Source organism: Chiloscyllium plagiosum, unplaced genomic scaffold, assembly GCF_037043375.1.
Source record: "Chiloscyllium plagiosum isolate Xiang-an unplaced genomic scaffold, Cpla_swu_hap1 HiC_scaffold_47, whole genome shotgun sequence".
Lineage (NCBI taxonomy): Eukaryota > Metazoa > Chordata > Chondrichthyes > Orectolobiformes > Hemiscylliidae > Chiloscyllium > Chiloscyllium plagiosum.
Genome location: NW_028270185.1, coordinates 13,819,935 through 13,839,908, shown reverse-complemented (window position 1 = coordinate 13,839,908; position 19,974 = coordinate 13,819,935). Strand labels below are relative to the sequence as shown.

At 42.6% G+C, this 19,974-nt stretch overlaps 1 protein-coding gene across 1 annotated transcript in view; it reads right to left on the bottom strand.

Annotated features, from left to right (window-relative positions):
* LOC122542860 (cyclin-dependent kinase-like 1) overlaps positions 1 to 19,974 on the bottom strand; it is a 60,638-nt gene that overhangs the window by 2,997 nt on the left and 37,667 nt on the right. Inside the window, exons 4-8 of the mRNA XM_043680961.2 lie at positions 18,815 to 18,905; positions 13,702 to 13,902; positions 12,107 to 12,189; positions 10,977 to 11,033; positions 7,688 to 7,843 (exon numbers count right to left, since the gene is read on the bottom strand). Coding sequence (XP_043536896.1) covers positions 7,688 to 7,843; positions 10,977 to 11,033; positions 12,107 to 12,189; positions 13,702 to 13,902; positions 18,815 to 18,905 — 588 coding nt within the window. The remainder of the gene's footprint in view (positions 1 to 7,687; positions 7,844 to 10,976; positions 11,034 to 12,106; positions 12,190 to 13,701; positions 13,903 to 18,814; positions 18,906 to 19,974) is intronic.

The following is a 19,974-nucleotide window of genomic DNA, read 5'->3' as shown; positions in this document are numbered from 1 at the left end:
GTTCCTCGTCCATTGTGTCTCAATAGTTGCACCACTTTGTGCACTTCTTGGGGACTTTAGCACACAATCTGGCAAATTCATCAGACCTGAGAGAGTGCTGAACTTTGAGGTGCTGTTAGCCAGATTTAATATTAATTTCTGGATTAGTGGTGCTGGAAGAGCACAGTAGTTCAGGCAGCATCCAAGGAGCAGCGAAATGATTCCTGATGAAGGGCTTTTGCCTGAAATGTCAATTTCGCTACTCCTTGGATGCTGCCTGAACTGCTGTGCTCTTCCAGCACCACTAATCCAGAATCTGGTTTCCAGCATCTGCAATCATTATTTTTACCTACCAGATTTAATATTAAACCAAGGGCATGTCTCCTGGTCATGCAATTTTAATATGAAATTGGAGAAGCCCAATGTCAAAGCTTTCAAAAGATATTTAAATAGATGACTGTGAGCCAATAGAAACAGATTGTTTCCTGTGATTTGGTTAAGTTGATTTAAGGGATAAAATGCTGCAAATGCAAATGTCCGTAATTGTGAGGTAGGTTATTTTGGTAGAAAATTCAAAGTTGATCATTATCCTTTGAATTAGAGACGGTGTCAGTGTAATGCAGAAAAAGAGGAATTTGCAAATTGAAGGTGCACAAGATATTAAAAGCAGCATTTCAAGTAGATAAGACCATTAATGAAAAGCGAATGGAATACTGGGTTTCATGGCAAGTAATATATCATCATTCTTCTGTATAAATGAGGGTTCTGTTTCTAAGAACCCCCATGGATGATGAAATTTGCGAGTGCGGAGCCTGTTAAAAATACAGATTAAAAATCACGATACACCGGTTTGCCTGCAGATGATGTATTAGATTAGATTAGATTACTTTACAGTGTGGAAACAGGCCCTTCGGCCCAACAAGTCCACACCGACCCGCCGAAGCGTAACCCACCCATACCCCTACATTTACCCCTTACCTAACACTACGGGCAATTTAGCATGGCCAATTCACCTGACCTGCACATCTTTCGACTGTGGGAGGAAACCGGAGCACCCGGAGGAAACCCACGCAGACACGGGGAGAACGTGCAAACTCCACACAGTCAGTCGCCTGAGGCGGGAATTGAACCCGGGTCTCTGGCGTTGCGAGGCAGCAGTGCTAACCACTGTGCCACCGTGCCGCCCATAATGTATTTTAGTGCTACTTACAAGTTTGATTATCTGCACCAAAAAGTAAATCATGAGCTTGCAGATACAGAGGATTTAATATATATAAAATTCAGATTAAATGGTGAATCTATATCAAACCTTCAAGATCCTAGTTGGAGTATTGTGCACAGTTTGGGACTTGTGATGAGGTGTATTGAGGCTACATAGATGCATCAGGATAAAGAATTTCGGGAAGAGAGACATGTTTTGTTTTAGTTGGAACAGAGATTAAGGAGTGATTTGATAAAGGCATGGAGAAATCATGAAAGAATGAACATTATGTAAAGAACAGATAATTTCTTCTGATAATAGACTCTACCAGACATCTCAAAGCCCTTTAAAGCAATTAAATTACTAAGCGAGTTTTGAGAAGATTTGTAGCTCAGGTTGAGATTCTAGATGTAGGTTTGCTCGCTGAGCTGGAAGGTTCATTTGCAGACGTTTTGTCACCCTACTATGTAACATCTTCAGTGGGCCTCCAGGCGAAGCACTGCTGATGATTTCTGCTTTCTATTCTAAACCTACATCCAGTAAATTACTTTTCAAGTGTAGTCACTGTTGTAATGTAGGAAATATGCTTACAATTATCTACAGCAGGCTCCCATAAACAGCAATGATAATGACCTGATGCTTTGTTTTGTAATGTTGATTGATAAATTTTAGTCAGGATACGGAGGAGAAATCCTTTGTTGAAAGAAACATAGAAAATAGCAGCAAGCGTAGGTCATTCATCCTTTCGAGTCTGCTCTTCCATTCAATGCGATCATGGCTTATTCACCCAACTCAGAATCCTGTTCCCGCCTTCTCCCTATTACCTTTGATCCCCGTGGCCCTTAAGACTATAACTAACTCCTTGAAAACATTCAATGTTTTGGTCTCATCTGCTTTCTGTGGTAGAGATTTCACAAGCTCGCCAGTTTCTGGGAGAAGAAATTTCTCCTCATCTCAGTCCTAAACAGCATACCCCATATCCTCAGACTGTGACCCATTGATTCTGGATTCCCTGGTCATTGGAAACATCCCTCTTGTATTTAACCTGTCTAGACCTGTTAGAATTTTATACATTTCTATGAGATCTTCCTTCAGTCTTTTAAATTCAAGTGAATATAGTTCTATCTGATCCAGTTCCTCTTCATACATCATCCTGCTAACTCAAGAATCAGTCTTTGTTTCACTCCCACCATAGTCAGAATATCATTCCGCAGATAAGGAAAGGAAAACTGCACACAATACTCCAGGTGTAGTCTCACCAAAGTCCTGTATAATTGTAGCTAAACATCCCTGCTCCTCCACGTGAATCCTCTTGCTACGAAGGCCAATATACTATTTGCCTTCTTAGTCACCTGCTGAACTTGCATGCTTATTTTCAGCAACCGGTGTACAAGTGCACCCTAATCTCATTGCACCTCCCCTTTCCCAATCCATCACCTGCTTTTGCTACCCATGTGAATAACCTCACACATATCCACATTATATTTCGTCTGCTTTGCATTTGCCCACTCAACTTGTCCAAATCACACTAATATCTCTCTGCATCTTCTTCACAGTTCAGCCTCCTACCCATCTTTGTTTTGCCTTCAAAATTGGACATTAAAATCAATGTGAAAGCTGGGGTCCAAGAACTGATGCCTGTGATATCCCATTAATCATTGGCTGCCACCCCCTTTCCTGCCTGCCAACCAATTCTCTATATCCATGTCAGTACACTGCCTCCAATCCCATGTGCATTAACTTTGCATGCTAACCTCTTCACAGAATCATAGAACATCTACAGTATGGAAAGAGGCTGATCGGCTCATCAAATCTTCATCAATCTTTCAAACAGCATCCAACACAAACCCAACCCCCTACCCTATTCCTGCACATAACTGCACATTTCCCATGGCTAATTGTCCTAGCCTGCACATCCTTAGACACTACAGACAATTTAGCATGGCCAATTCATCTAACTTACACATCTTTGGACTATGGGAGGAAACCCACGCAGACATGGGGAGAATATGAAACTCTACACAGACAGTTGTCCAAGACTGGAATCAAACTCAAGTCCCTGGCTTTGTGAAGTAGCAGCGCTAACCACTGAGCCACCCTGCCGCCCCATGTATGGTCTTACATGGGACCGAATCAAAGGCCTTATAAAAGTCCAAGTAAACAATATTCACTGGCTCCCCCTTAGCAATTCTACCAGTTGCATCCTCAAAAAATGCCAGTATGTTTGTCAAGCATAATTCTTCTTTGAAACAGGGCCATGTAATCTTTTATGCCATTTGAAAGGGCAGGTGAGACATCAGTTTAACACCTCAGTTGAAAGATAATACCTCCAACAGTGCAACACTGCTTCTTTGCTGCAGTCAGACTTGACAGTTTTCAACAACTAAAGTAGCACTTCAACCCATACCACAACTTTGTGACTCAGAGACAAGAGTGCTACCTACTGAGCTAGGGCTGACACAGAATAAGATGACGTAAATACAAGATTAAATGAAAAGATGTAATTCAGAGAACAGACAGTTTTTCTTTTGAAGAAAGCAACTGTTTTGAAGCTGTGTGGTTGGCTTCAAGTTAGCAATTAAGGACAAGTCAATGCTACCATTTAGGAATCAATTAAGCGATGTTGAAAGAAAGATGTTAACAGACTATTAATAACACTATTTTTTGTAGTGAAGGCTCAATGTCTTGACTTCACATACAATCTCTATGGAAATTCTGATTCTTTTGGCTTTGCCTTTTGGAAAGTCAAACGTTGGGCCAGACGGGTAGCAGCCACTTACAAGGGCATTATAACATTAGGACTATGCCTGGGATAGAAGAGTTAAAGTCGATTCAGGCCAAGTGACCTGTTTTGCAATCTCTCTAATTCAGAGATCTCGAGGCACTATTATCCTGGCTTGATGTAGATCTCTCAAACAGCATTAGTGAAAGTAGATTATCTAGTTAGCCTGACATAGAGTCATAGAGATGTACAGCATGGAAACAGACCCTTCGGTCCAACCTGTCCATGCCGACCAGATATCCCAACCCAATCTAGTCCCACCTGCCAGCACCCGGCCCATATCCCTCAAAACCCTTCCTATTCACATACCCATCCAGATGCCTCTTAAATGTTGCAAATGTACCAGCCTCCACCACAACCTCTGGCAGCTCATTCCATACACGTACCACCCTCTGCGTGAAAAAGTTGCCCCTTAGGTCTCTTTTATATCTTTCCCCTCTCACCCTAAACCTATGCCTTCTAGTTCTGGACTCCCTGACCCCAGGGAAAAGACTTTGTCTATTTATCCTATCCATGCCCCTCATAATTTTGTAAACCTCTATAAGGTCACCCCTCAACCTCTGACGCTCCAGGGAAAACAGCCCCAGCCTGTTCAGCCTCTCCCTATAGCTCAAATCCTCCAACCCTGGCAACATCCTTGTAAATCTTTTCTGAACCCTTTCAAGATTCACAACATCTTTCCAAGAGGAAGGAGACCAGAATTTCATGCAATACTCCAACAGTGGCCTAACCAATGTCCTGTACAGCTGCAACATGACCTCCCAACTCCTGTACTCAATACTCTGACCAATAAAGGAAAGCATACCAAACGCCTTCTTCACTATCCTATCTACCTGTGACTCCACTTTCAAAGAGCTATGAACCTGCACTCCAAGGTCTCTTTGTTCAGCAACACTCCCTAGGACCTTACCATTAAGTGTATAAGTCCTGCTAAGATTTGCTTTCTCAAAATGCAGCACCTCGCATTTGTCTGAATTAAACTCCATCTGCCACTTCTCAGCCTATTGGCCCATCTGGTCCAGATCCTGTTGTAATCTGAGGTAACTGGAAATATACTGGCATTCACCTTTGAGGAAATAGTAACAGGACATTTAGGAAATAATATATGTAATATAATTAAAGAGTCAACATGGTTTTGTGGAAGGAAAATAGATGTAATGTGTTGATTTGCAAAAGGCATTTGACATAATGCCATAGAAAAGGTTACTGTAATCTTCCTGAGCAAGATCTATGCGCAGATATCCTTTGATGAAGAAACTAGAAATATTGGGTATTAATAAAATGTTCATTGTGAAAATCCCATCTGTCTAATTGTAAGTTTTGAGCTAACATGGCAGGAATGGTCTTTGCTTAACAGGAGAAGCCAAGACTTCTCAGCAGACAACCTCCACCCCTTGAGTCTCAATATGGACTTGGAGAGACACAGACAATATTGCACATATAGTCATACAGCACAGAAACAGACCCTTCGGTCCAACTAGTCCAGGCCGAACATATACCCAAACTAAACTAGTCCCACCAGCCTGCTCCTGACCCATATCCCTCCAAACCTTTCTTATTCATGTACTTATCTAAATGTTTTTTAAACATTGTAATTATACCCACATCCACCACTTCCTCAGGAAGTTCTGGCCACATACAAACAACCCTCTATGTAAAACAACTGCCCCTAATGTATTTTTTTTAAATCATTCACCTCTCACTTTAAAAATGTGCCCTCTCGTCTTGAAATATACTACCAAGGAGTGTTCCCTCTGCAGACCAAGTAACTGACTAATCACCTTAAATTCAGCAAAGCTGAAGTGGTAGTCACTTAGCTCCAGAGAGTTGCATTCAATAACAATATTGTATGAGATAAGCACTTATATTCTAATATATCAGCATAGATAGAGGATTTGCTAGCTGCAACCAAAGGAGCCATATGGATACTTGCCTTTATTAGCCATGACGTAGAGTTTAAGAGCAGGGACATTATGCTAGAACTGTCCAAAAAGTTGGATAGGCCACAACTAGAGTATTGCGTGCAGTTCTGAAATCAACATTATAGGCGGGATGTGATGTGCTGGAGACATTGCAGAAGATTTACCAGGATGTTGCCCTGGACTGGAGAGTGATTTGATAGACTGAGGTTGTTTTCTTTGGAGCAGAGGAAACTGAGGTGGGACAGACTTCATTTCCTGAAGAAGGGCTTATGCCCGAAACGTCGATTCTCTTGTTCCCTGGATGCTGCCTGACCTGCTGCGCTTTTCCAGCAACACATTTCCAGACTGAGATGTATAAATTATGAGAGGCATAGACAGGAAAAGACTTTTCCCCTTGATGGAGGGATCAATGACCCAGGGACATAGATTTAAGGTAAGGGAACAGGAGTTTAAGAGCGAATGTGAGAGAATTGTTTTTCACTTAGAGAGCGTTGGGAATCTGGAACTCACTATCTGTAAGGCCGGCAGATGCAGAACCCTTCACAACAATTAAGAAGTATTTAAATGTACACTTTCGGTGCCTAGGCGTACAAGGTTATGAGCCAAGTGCTGGAAGTTGGGAGATTAGAATAGTTAGACATTTGATTTTGACTCGTGCAGACCCAAAAGCCCTTTTTCTGTGCAGTAGGCCTCTACAATAATGCTTCAAGATAAATGGGTAAATTTCAGATGGGCAAACTGTCACTAGTGAGATGCCGATGGATTCATTGCTGGGGGCTCAACTATTTACTATTTATATTAATGTCTTAGATAAATAAACATAGGGAACTGTAGCCAAATATGCTGATGACTCAAAGACTGATTGGAAAGTAAGTTTTGTGAAGCATACAAAGATTCTGTAAAAGCATACAGGTAGTTTGAATGAATAAAGAAAATGTATGAGTTGGAGTAAAATGTGGGAAGCTCAGAGACTATTGCAAAAATAGAAAAGCAGAGCATTATTTAAGATATGTGGAAAACCGTGGTAGGAAGAGATCTGGATGTCCTTGTAATTTAAACAGGTTCTCAGCCGATTCAGCTTGTAATTAGAAAGGCAAATGTAATGTTGACTGATATTGCACAGCAGATGAAGTATGAAAGTAGGAAAGGTTTGCTGTAATTATACAGGGTAGTAGCAATATCACACCAAGATGTACTGTGGTTTTGGTCATTCTAGTTCATGATGGATACACATGCATTGGAGGCAGTTCAGAGAGGTTCACCAGATTGGTTCCCAGGATAAGTAATGAGGAAAGGACCTATAATAATTGCTGGGATTAAGAATATAAGGTAATCTTATTAAACCATAAATTAATGGGAGGGCTGGCACACGGTAAATTCTGAGAGGATAGTCCCTTCTTGTGGGAAGATCTAGGGGCCATATTCCAGAATAGGCAATCTCCCAGTTGAAATTTCTTTTGAATCTTTTGGAATCATCTATCCCAGATTACAATGGGAATGGAGTCACTGAATATATTCCGGTTGACACAAACAAATTATTGAATTATAGGAGAATGAAAGGATATAGGGAGAAAACAGGAAAGGAAGTGGAGGACAACCATCTTACTGAATGGTGGACCAAGCTTGAATGGCCTATTCCTGCTCTTTTTAAAAATGTCTTTATGGGCACATGTAACTGATTGAGAAACGTGATGTAGTTAGCAAAATTATAATCCTTGTGCATTATCCACCTCAACTGCTTCATGGCTTAAGTTCCTTGTTGAATAAAATGGCTAGCCAGTTACAGTGGATTAAAACACTTACCCCAGGTGGGCGCCTGCGTAGCATCTTGTCATGCTTCCTGTTGAGCTTCTCAGCATCTTTGTTGCTCTCCATCTCCTCCCGGCAGCTTTCAAAGTGTGGGTGCTGCAGCAACTGCTCACATGTTAGCCTCTCTGAGGGATCCATCATCAAACAGCCCTAAGATGAACATTGAGGTAACAGATTTCAATACCAAGCCCTTATTAATCCTTCAACAGAGGCATTTTTCATAGAATTTAGCAGAGATCAAGGCACACCCACCTTAACCACTAATCATGACTAGTCCAGCCTCTGTGCAGGACGTGAGACTATCTGCATAAGCGGTAGCAGTGTCTAGAGTCAATGAGGTATGTCCATGACGCAAGAACTATATAGATAGTACATTCAGAGAGTTGGTCACACTGCAAATTGGGAGCAAGCAAGCAGAGAGGGAATGGGTGATTGCTAGGCAGTCCATGAGAAACAGGCAGGTAGTGCAGGAGAACCCAGAAGGTCCCGCTCACTAATCGACTTTCTGCTCTGAATATCAGTGAGAGTGACAGATTCTTGAAGTGCAGCTGGCCCAGCAGGGGAGGAAGAAGCATGGAAGGCAAGTATTGATTTTTCTTTTAGTTTTTAGGAAAGACAGATATTTCTCCAGCCCTCAGTGTAAGCTCAAGATGGTTTGTTGCATACCTGGTGCTAGGGTCAGAATTTCAAGAGTGGATGTAGGACATCGATTTGGGGGAGGGCAAACAATCAGAGGTCATGGTCTACATTGGTAGTAATGACATTGGTAGGAAGTGGGACGGAATCATAAAATAAAATTTTAAAGGAGCTCGGTAGAAAATTTGCAAGCAGGACCTCTAATGTAGCAATCTTCAGATCGCTCCCAGTTTCATGTGCAAGTGAGTACAAAAAAGAAAGATAAGGCTGAAGACTGATGAATATGTAGCTGGAAAGTTAGTGCAAGAAGGATTCTTGGGACACGGACTGGCTTTGGGGATGATATCACCTGTACTAGCTTGATGGGTTGCAATTGAGAGAGTTGGGACTGTGTTTGTTGCAGAAAGTTTTGTTGTTGCTATTGTGGAGGGTTTAAACTAACTCCGTAGAGGTGTGGTCACCAGGAGAGATTATTGAAAAGTAATTCCAGGCTCTACAAAATGCTCCAAGCCCTCAGTTTCTTCCTCTCCCGCTGACCAAACCAGAACCCCTCCACTGACACACTAATTTGATTGTCTGAACTGGTCCTCACCCTCAAGAACTTCTTCAAATCCTTCCACTTTCTTCAGACTAAAGGAGTAACCATGGGCTCCAGGTATGCCTGCCTTTTCATCAGATATGTGGAACAGTCCATCTTCTGTAGTTACACTGGCACCATTTCCCCACTTTTTCCTCCGCTACATTGATGACCATATCAGCGCCACCTCATGCTCCCACAAGGAGGTTGAACAGTTCATCAACTTTACGAATACCTTCCATTCTGACCTTAAGTTCACCTGGACCATCTTGGATACCTCGCTCCCCTTCCTGGACCTCTCTGTCTCCATTTCCAGCAACTCAACATAGACATCTACTTCGAACCCACTGACTCCCACAGCTACCTGGACTACACCTCCTCCCCCCCTCCCCTATAAAAATGCTATCCCTTACTCCCAAATGAGCAATTCCACTCCAGAACATACCAGATGGCCTCCTACTTCAAGGACTGCAATTTCCCCTCCCACATGGTCAACAATGCCCTCCAGGGATTCTGCTCCACTTCCCTCACATTTACCCTTGAACCCTACCCCTCCAACCACAAGAAGGATAAAGCACCCCAGTAGTCACCTTCCACCCAATCTCTGGGTACAGCACATTATCCTCTGACATTTCCACCACCTACAGTCAGACCCCACCACCGCAGATATATTTCCCACCCCATCCCTAACAGCATTCCACAGAGACCATTCCCTCCATGACTCCCTCGTTAGGTCCACGCCCATCGCAAACCCACCCTCCACACCCAGCACCTTCCCTTGCCACCGCAAGAGGTATAAAACGTGTGCCCACACCTCCCCTATCACCTCCATCCAAGGTCCCAAAGGATCCTTCCACATCTGGCAGAGATCTTCCTGCACATCCAAACCTCATCTACTGTGTTCGTTGCTCTTGATGTGGTCTGTTCTAAATTGGGGAGACAGGACACCAACTCATGGAATGTTTCAGGGAACATCTCTGGGACACATGCACCAAACAATCCCACCACCCTGTGGCTGAACACTTCAATTCCCCTTCCCACTCTGCCAAGGTCATGCACGTCCTGGGCCTCCTCTACTGCCAAATCCTAGCTACTAGACCGCCTGGAGGAAGAACACCTCATCTTCTGCCTTGGGATCCTCCAACCACACAGCATCAACGTCTATTTCACTAGTTTCCTCATCTCTCTTCCCCTAGTTTCCTCATCTCTCTTCCCCCTACTTCATCACAGATCCAACCCTCCAACTCCGCATCACTCTCTTGAACTGTCCCACCTGTCCATCTTCCTTCACACCTATCCACTCCACCCTCTGCTCCAGCCTATCATCATCACACACCACCTACATCTACCTATCGCCTTCCTAGCTACCTTCCCCCAGCCCCATCCCCCTCTTTATTTATCTGTCAGCCACCCTGCCACCCACATTCCTGATGATGTGCTTATGCACTAAACATCGATTCTCCTGCTCCTTGGATGCTGCCTGACCTGTTGTGCTTTTCCAGCACAACACCTTTTGACTCTGCACAAAATGCTAGGAGAGGCACAGAGCACTAAAATAGAGAATAAGTAGTTTATTGGTGAAGTCTAAATCAGGGTGAGAGTGCACGTACGAGAATGCATGAGTATAGATAATCAGACTGGGGAGTTACTTGCTTGGATGAGTACAGCTCCAAATGGAGACTATTCCATGGGACTCCTGACTTGTGCTGAAAAGATGTTGTACAGGTTTTTGGGAGCTGGAAGTCAGAAGTGAGGTTATATATATATAATACGATTGTAACAAAATTCTGATTATGTATTGAAATGTTGCCATAAGAGGTATGGTTTTCACAATACAGTTAGATAGACAGAGGTAAGGTTTCTGATACATTAATAGCTTTAATGTAAGCAAGTAGTACCAGATGGAACAGTCGTCCATGGCAGTTTTTGTTTTGTTAATTCCACAGCCCAAATTAATATTGTGAGCACCTCCAAATTGATCAATGTGTTCTGTGTATCTTTCCCAGTACAGTGATATTTGGGATGTTTCACATTGTAGAAGCTTGTGGGCAGCTGATACTGTTCACTCACCTTCATTAAGTGAAGGGCCTGAGCAGATATGTGTGGAAACTTCACCTCCAACGGTTCCTGGGTGGGTCAGACAAACAAACAGCAGAATTAGTGAACAGGCTAGGGCTGTTTTCCCTGGAGCGTCGGATGCCGAGGGGTGACCTTATAGAGGTTTACAAAATTATGAAGGGCATGGCTAGGGTAAATAGGCAAAGTCTTTTCCCTGGGGTCGGGGAGTCCAGAACTAGAGGGCACAGGTTTAGGGTGAGGGGGAAAGATATAAAAGAGACCTACGGGGCAACTGTTTCACACAGAGGGTGGTATGTGTATGGAATGAGTTGCCAGAGGATGTGGTGGAGGCTGGTACAATTGCAATATTTAAAAGGCATTTGGATGGGTATATGAATAGGAAGGGTTGAGAGATATGGGCCGGATGCTGGCAGGTGGGACTAGATTGGGTTGGGATATCTGGTCGGCATGGACAGGTTGGACTGAAGGGTCTGTTTACATGCTGTACATCTCTATGACTCTAGTGCTCTGACTGATCTTCATTGCACCCGGCTTCAGGCATAATGAATTAACTTGTCCATTGCTGGATGGCTGCCAATGACGGTGAGATAAGGCCTCTGAGTGGACACTAAATGTCCACTTGAGGGCCTCAGTTAAGTGACAGGGTGGTCATACCATCTACAAACTTTCTTGTCATGGACTTAATCATAACTATGGCAGGAAGGCAATGGGATTTCCACATTCCCACCTTACAGAACGATCTTCCTACCGTCAAACTCACATGTAGCTTTGGTGAAGAGAAAAAGAGAGAAAAGAAAAGGATTTAAATTCCATTCACTGTTTTTCAGATGGGACGTTAAAGAGACTATGAAAGATTACAGGGCACCACAAAGCACTATTTCAAAGGAGAGAAGAGCTGTCTTTAATACCGTCTAAAGAAAGGTCACTAAAGTCAATTAATTGTAGTTTTTCTTTGCTATCTGTGTGGAAGTGCCTGTGTTAAATTGACTACCATATTTCCCACGACAGTGACTACATTTTAGAAGTATCTCATTGGCTTTAAAATGCATTGGGACATCCCAAGGCTGTTTGAGACACTTTAGAAATGGAGGTCATTTCACTTAATGAAGGAGGTCCTTTACCATGATGTCAGGAACTGGAATACTGACTCCACTGAAGAACTGGTTGGAACTAAACACCTTTTGGTGCCGAGGGATGAGATCCCCTGTGGGAGCAGAGGGGAATAATTACAGTGTCAATACAAATTATAAAATGAGGCACAACATCAAGCAAAATATCGAGGTATCCTCATACTGAAGTTAAAAAAAAAGTAAGAGCTGGGAAAACTTAGGAAGTCTGACAGCATCTGTAGAGACAGGAACAGTTAATGTTGAATCTGATATGTTACTTCTATGGAACTCTTTGGCTTTCTGAAAAATAGCCATTTTGGATATAAAATGTTATCTGTTCCTTTCTCCACAGGTGCTGCCAGACCCACTCAGTTTCTTCAGCACCTTCTGTTTTTGTTTCAGATCTCCATTGGTTTGCTTTTACATTCATCCACTAGGATGGCAGGGATCGGAGTGTGCAGTATTGTAGAATCAGTAAATCAGCTTAACTCAGGAGCGCAAAATGTCACTGAACCCCAATGTTATGGACCCTTTGAGGGTCCAAAGTCCAAGAGTGGAATATTGGAAGTGTGAATCTAGCCTGCAAGCTTTTTCTTACACTAGTTCACAATGTTTCCAGTTGCTGATGCCTTGCAAATGTGTATGGGAGGATGTATAGTGATGATGGAGATTGCCAACAGTCTCCAGGACAATTGATTGAATTCCTGGACATTGCTACAAGAAAGTCTGGAGAAAAATCGTAAGGATATTTAAAAAGATGTTTTTCATTTTCTTTGGATATCCTAGAGAAGGAGTGTTGAGGCTGTCAACTGGCAACCAAGACTCGACTAAGCAGGAGTTCACTTTCCACTGGCCATGGGACAGCAGAGCACCATATTCTGGGTGACTACTGACACAATAGTGATGGTTGCAGGAAGTCATGCGCTAAAACTCCAGATACACATCTAACCAAAGTTGTCAACCTTGAGATAAAGGGTTAGGATGTCGCTGATGGACTTCCAGTGTACCGACACACACTGCTAACCCCATGCTGAGGCCAGATGGAAACAGGGTGCAGAATGGAACTTTGCTTAGCCTTAGAGAGGGATGGCAATGTTAAAGAATTCATGGCTATAGCTAGGACTGGTGCTGAGACTGGACATTCATCAGGCAAAGTGGGAACCTCATGAACATGAGCTTGTTAGCTAAGGTGGAATTCCTCACATATTCTGAGCTCATTGTCCCCCACAGAGCCAATCAAATGCTCAAAATGATATATTATGGTTTCTAGTGGGGTTTCAAATAAGATACTGGACATAAAAATGTCTAGTACCAGACTATTTAAAGAAATCAGACTTTATTATAGATGGAATTATCAATGCACTTCTGACTTTAAAGTTCAAACATGAAATACTTCAAAATGATGACAATATTGTAGTTAAACTGCCTTGATGATGGCATTCTGTCACAAAGATCTAATCAGTTTGGAACCTCTTTGGAGCATTCACTACTTATTCAGTATAGTCTCAGTTCATAAATTAATATGACGTATATAACACAAGTGCGTTTGGTGTCAACACAACTAAGCAACAGCAATGACTGAAACTGTTCTAGGATCTGCAGCTCACCCAGTGTCCTCCTGATTAGATAGAGCTGATCGACATCTGACCGTCCAGGCCATAGAGGATTGCCCGAGGTGAGCTCAGCAAAAACACAGCCTATTGCCCAGACATCCACTGGGGGTCCATATTGCGTATCTCCAACCAGAAGTTCTGGGGCACGGTACCAGCGAGTTGCCACATAATCAGTGTAGTCATCCCCTGGACCGGCTGGAACAGAGTGATTAAGATGTTAACATGTTAACGTCAGACCAGGTCAATTACATTTCCCTAAAAGAAACAGTAGGGATCCCAAGAGGGGCACCTACTTTAAACCTCTCAGGTGACTTGGGCCCATTCACTCCAGTTTGTCAACTGTCTCTCTCGTACGTAAACGAAAAACTTCCAATGACTTCAGCATGCCGTCCAAAATGCTTTACGGCCAATTAAATTTTCTTGAAATGTGGTCACTATTGCAAGGTAGGAAATTTGACAGCCAATTTTCAAATCATAAGATCTCACAACAGTAATACTGAAATGATGAGATAATCCGTCTTTAACAATGTTGGTCGTGCTGTAAATATTAGCACAGGATTTTACCCTCCATGAGAGATCTCCAGCATCACTGATACTAATTTGATTCTTTCAGTCAGATGTCAAGGAACGGCTGAAGGCACTGGTAACAAACTACCCTGAAGAGCTCCTGCAGTGATCTCCTGGGGCTGACATGATAGACCTCTAACAACCACAACCATCTTCCTTTGTGCCAGGTGCGAAAAGGCTGTGGGTGCTGACAACATTCCAGCAATAATACTGAGGACTGTGTTCCAGAACTAGCTGCGCCCTTAGTCAAGCTGTTTCACTACAATGGAAACTACCTAGCAATCAGGAAAGTTGCTCAACTATGTTCTGTTCACAAAAAGGACAAATCCAATTTGGACGACATTTTTAAGGAATTCTAATCCATTCATGGGCATTGCTGGCTGGGCTGGTATTTATTGCTCATCCCTAGAGGCTATTGAGAATGTGTTGGTGAGCTGCTTTCTGGAACTGTTGCTGTCTGTGTGCTGTATAACAGACTTATAACACTGTTATCGAGGACTGTAAAGCAGAGGTACTTCAGGAATGGCCATGTATTTCCAAATCAGGATGGTGATTGGCTTGGAAGGGAACTTGCAGTGTTTGATGGTATAGTTTCTGCTGCTTGCGTCCTTCCAGATGATACTAGGTTTGGAAGGTTCTGTCTGAGGAACTTTGGTGAATTTCTGCATTGCATCTAGTAGTTGGTACATACTGCTGTGATTGAGAGTCAGTGGTAAAAATAAAATGGATGCGGTGGCAATCAAGTGATCTGTTTATCCCACACAGAGTTTCGCTTCTTGAGTGTTGTTGGAGCTTCGCTTATCTAGGGAAATGTAGACTGATAGGATGGTAATTAGAATCATAGAATCTCCACATTGTGTAAATAGGCCCTACGGCCCAACAAGTGTACACTGACCCTCCGAAGAGTAACCCACCCAGACCTATTCCCCTACCCAATACTCGCTCCTGACTTGTGCCTTGCAGATGGTGGACAGTTTTGGGAAGTCAGAAAGTGAGTTATTCATTGCAGTATTCCTAGCTTCTGACCTGTTCTGTTGCCACTGTATTAATACGGATGGTCCAATTCAGTTTCTGGTCAATGGTAATCCCAACATATTGATAATTGAGGATTCAGCAATGGTAACCCCATTGAATATTGAAGGACGATGGTTTGATTCTCTATTGTTAGAGATGATCATTGTCTGACATTTATGTGGCGCAAATGCTATTTGCCACTTGTCTCCCAAGCCTGGATATTGTCCAGGTCTCACCGCACTTGGATATGAAATACTTAAGTACCTGAGTAGTCGCAAGTGCTGCTGAACACTGTAATCATTAGCTAACATCCGCATATTTGACCCTATGATGGAGGGAAGTCCTTTGAAGAAACTACTGAAGATGGTTGGGCCTATGACACTCCCTTGAGGAACTCCTCCAGAGATGTCCTGCAGCTATGACGACTGACCTCCAACATTCTTACTTTCTGCCAGAAATGACTCCAACGAATGCAGGTTAGGTAACTGGCCATGCTAAATTGCCCGTAATGTGCAGGGATGTGTAGGTTAGGGGCATTAGTCAGGGGTAAATGTAGAGTAATAGAGTAGAGGAATGGGTCTGGGTGGTTAATCTTCAGAAGTTCGGTGTGGACTTATTGGGCCAAAGGGCCTGTATCACTTTGAGGATTCTATGATTCTAATTACTGTCCTATCAGTCTATATTTGAACACATAAATAGTGAAAGGGGTCATTTGCAGCACTATTAGGAGGCAGTTGCTCAGCAGAAATCTGGTCATTGACACCCAATGTAGGTTTTGCCAGAGCCACTCAACTCCTGCCCTTGTTGCAGCATTGGTCCTAACAGACAAAAGAGCTGAACTCCAGAGGTGAGGTGACTGTGATTATTCTCAACATCAAAAGAATTTGACCAAGTAAAACTTAAAGAAGTCTCAGAAAAACTGAAATCAGTAGGAATTGGAAAGGGGGAAGAAACTCTCCTCTTGTTGGAGTCATATCTGTCACAAAGGAAGATGGTTGTGGTTGTTGGAGGTCTATTATATCAACCCCAGGAGATCAGTGCAGGAGCTCTTTGGAGTAGCTTGTTAACCCAACCACCTTGAAGTACTTCAGCAAACACCTTCCCTCCATCAAGCCATATGTGCACTGAAGAATGCACAATGTTCAGCACCTTTTGTGACTCTTCAGATACTGAAATCATCATTGTCCATATGCAGTAAGATCCAGACAACATCTATGCTTGGGCTGATAAATGGTAATTAACATTTGCGCCACACAGGTGTCGAAAAATGACCATATCAAACTGGAGAGAATCTAACCATCACCCTTGTTGTTCAACAGCATTACCATTGATAAATCCCTTGTGATCAATATCCAAGGACTTACCATTGACCAGAAACTGATCAGAACCAGTCATGTAAATGCTGTGCCTACAAGAACAGGCCAGAGGCTGGAATTCTGTGGAGAACACATCACCTTGTGACTTCCCAAAACCTGTTTACTTTCTATAAGGCACAATAAAGGGGTGTGATGGACTCTCACCTTGCTTGAGTGAATGCAGCCCCAACAATAACCAAGAAACTTAACATCACCCAGGACAAAGCAGCCTGCTTGACTGGCACCTTATGTACCATCTTCACCAATTGTGCACTGACGGCAGTGTGCACCATCTATAAGATGTGCTGCAATAACTTACCATTATTTCTTCAATAGCACCTCCCAAACTTGCGACAGGTACCATTCAGAGGAAGAAGAATGCATGTGCAAAGGAACACCAACCAACCACGGGTTCCCCTCCAAGCCACATATTATCCTGACTTGAAAGTATATTGTTATTGTTTAACTGTCACTATCCATGATCCAACTGTGCCTTGGCTGATTCCCCCTTTCTGCTGCTCTCCACTTTACCTGCTAGAAGAGAGCAGCTTTTCAGCTTTGATTAAGTGGCTGAAATACAGACATCCGTTTTAAAAAGAGTTCTTTCTGCTCAAGTAATTTCATGTATCTCTTCATGTGTTTTGTGGTCTATGCACAGAATTTTCAGTTCTTGTCTTAGCATCCTCATTTAAATGGCCTCCATTTTATTCCACAAGTTCTGTCTTATGTGTTTACTGATCACTCAAAGTTTTGAGGCATGTAGAAAAGTGGAGAGAATGTAGCACCATATTGATGTTTTTCCCTTGCTCCTTCATCTTCACAAAATTAATTTTGGTTATTTCTATCGTTCTTCTAACTTGCTGAATATTATCTGTTATAACTTGTCCTAACATTGATGAGCTTATACCCTGTTCCAATGTAACACCACCCACTTCAATCTTTCCTCTGGATTCTTCCAGCCTAGTCATTCTACCTACTTTGCTATTGTGTTATTGATGGTTGTACTCAATCCATATTCCACACATCTAGATTTAAACTGACCTATATATTTTGTAACCATCTCACCACATTTAGGATGTAGGTTTGCTCGCTGAGCTGTAGGTTTGATATCCAGACTTTTCATTACCTGGCTAAGTAACATCACTTGGCGACCTCCAAGTGAAGCGAAGCTGTTGTCTCCTGCTTTCTATTTATATGTTTGTCCTGGATGGGGTTCCTGGGGTTTGTGGTGATGTCATTTCCTGTTCATTTTCTGAGGGGTTGATAGATGGTATCTAGATCTATGTGTTTGTTTATGGCATTGTGGTTAGTGTGCCAGGCCTCTAGGAATTCTCTGGCATGTCTTTGCTTAGCCTGTCCCAGGATAGATGTGTTGTCCCAGTCGAAATGGTGTTTTTTTCATCCGTGTGTAGGGCTATGAGGGAGAGAGGGTCGTGTCTTTTTGTGGCTAGCTGGTGTTCGTGTATCCTGGTGGCTAACTTTCTTCCTGTTTGTCCTACTTAGTGTTTGTGGTAGTCCTTGCATGGAATTTTGTACAATCCATGGACAAAACCAACATCATCTACAAAATCTACAGATCTAGATCCCATCTATCAACCCCTCAGAAAACGAATAGGAAATGACATCACCACAAACCCCAGGAACCCCATCCAGGACAAATATATAAATAGAAAACAGGAGACAACAGCTTCGTTCACTCGGAGGTCACCACTGATGATGTTACCTAGCCAGGTAATGAAACGTCTGGATATCAAACTTACAACTCAGCGAGCAAACCTACACCCTAAACCTCAACCTGAGCTACAAACCTTGCAAAAATCCCACCACATCCTTCATATTAATGTTAATCTACATATTCTCCTTAACAACGTTTACACAGATAATCAGATTTTCATGCCACGGACAGTTTACAGCAGTTAGGGGAAATCTACAGTTGTTCACATCACTGTAATTATAATTCATTGGAAAATTATTGCTGGCCTGGCCAAAATAAGAGATTCCACATATTTGCTCAAAGTTTTATTCTTTTTCAAAAGTTGAGACCCTGAAATGCAACATTGGGTAACTTAAATGTTAAAAATCTCTTCAACTGAATAAATAAAATGCTGTTGTACATACAGAAGTGTTGCCATAGGGTTGGCAGCTCTGATGCAGAAAGGAAATAAACTCACTCAAGATTCTTGCAAAGCCAAAATCGCAGAGTTTGATGACTCCGTGCTTGGTGATGAGGATGTTCTCTGGTTTCACGTCTCTGTGGATGCACTAAGAAATAGTCGTGGAAAGTCAGTCAGCAGCTGTAAACAAGTTTGCGGCATAAGAATAACCCAGACCAAGCACCTAAAGTCACGTGTTTTGCTCCAATGAACTGGAGTCAGCATGCAATTCGTGCAATTTATTCATTTGTCCAAGGCTTGACATGGTGAGGTAAATATATTGCCATTTACCACAGAATGCATAGTCAGTATTTTGTGCTGTTGGCTCATGGCTCCACAAAGAACCAATTGGCATAATTTCACTCAACTCCTTCAGAGTCAATCCTACCTGTACTGGGTTAATGGTGGAATATGTGGCAACCCAGAGGTCAAGTGGAAATCCCATTATGGTGAGGTTGTGAAACCAAAGGTGGCTTCACTCAAAAACTGACTGTGAAAACTGCTAGAAAATTATTAACGCTCAAATGAAGAAAAAGCAAGCTGCCATCCTTCTCTGCTAGATAGGACTTCAATCTGACATTACCTGGATATGCATTACTGTTTAACTCAGTTATAGAACTAGTTTCACACGGCAAATTAATGTGGTTGCATCCTGAGATTATTTCACCGACCAGCCAAAACAGAGCAATGGCCAGATATCCCACCACAGTGGGAGAGTCAGAGTCATAGAGTTGCACAGCATGGAAACAGACCCTTTGGTTCAACTTGTCCATGCCGATCAGATATATAAAATAAATCTAGTCCTATTTGACAGCATTTGGCCCCTATCCCTCTAAACTCTTCCTATTCATATACCCATCCAGATGGTTTTTAAATGTTGTAATTGTATCAGCTTCTACCACTTCCTCTGACAGTTCATTCCATACATGCACCACCCTCTGTGTGAAAAAGTTGTCTCTTAGGTTATGCAAGCCTGCAGCGATTTTAGCAGTTATTGATAATTCAAGCTGATCTATACTCACTGGCTATAGACACTGGCTTGGTGCACTGGATGTTGGGGAAATATGCTACCAATGTACTGACCAACAACACTTGCCATGCCTGAGCTTAAGAAGCAGCTTACATTTAATCATTCATGCCTCTTTGAAAGAGCTATGAATTAGTTGCACTCGTACTGT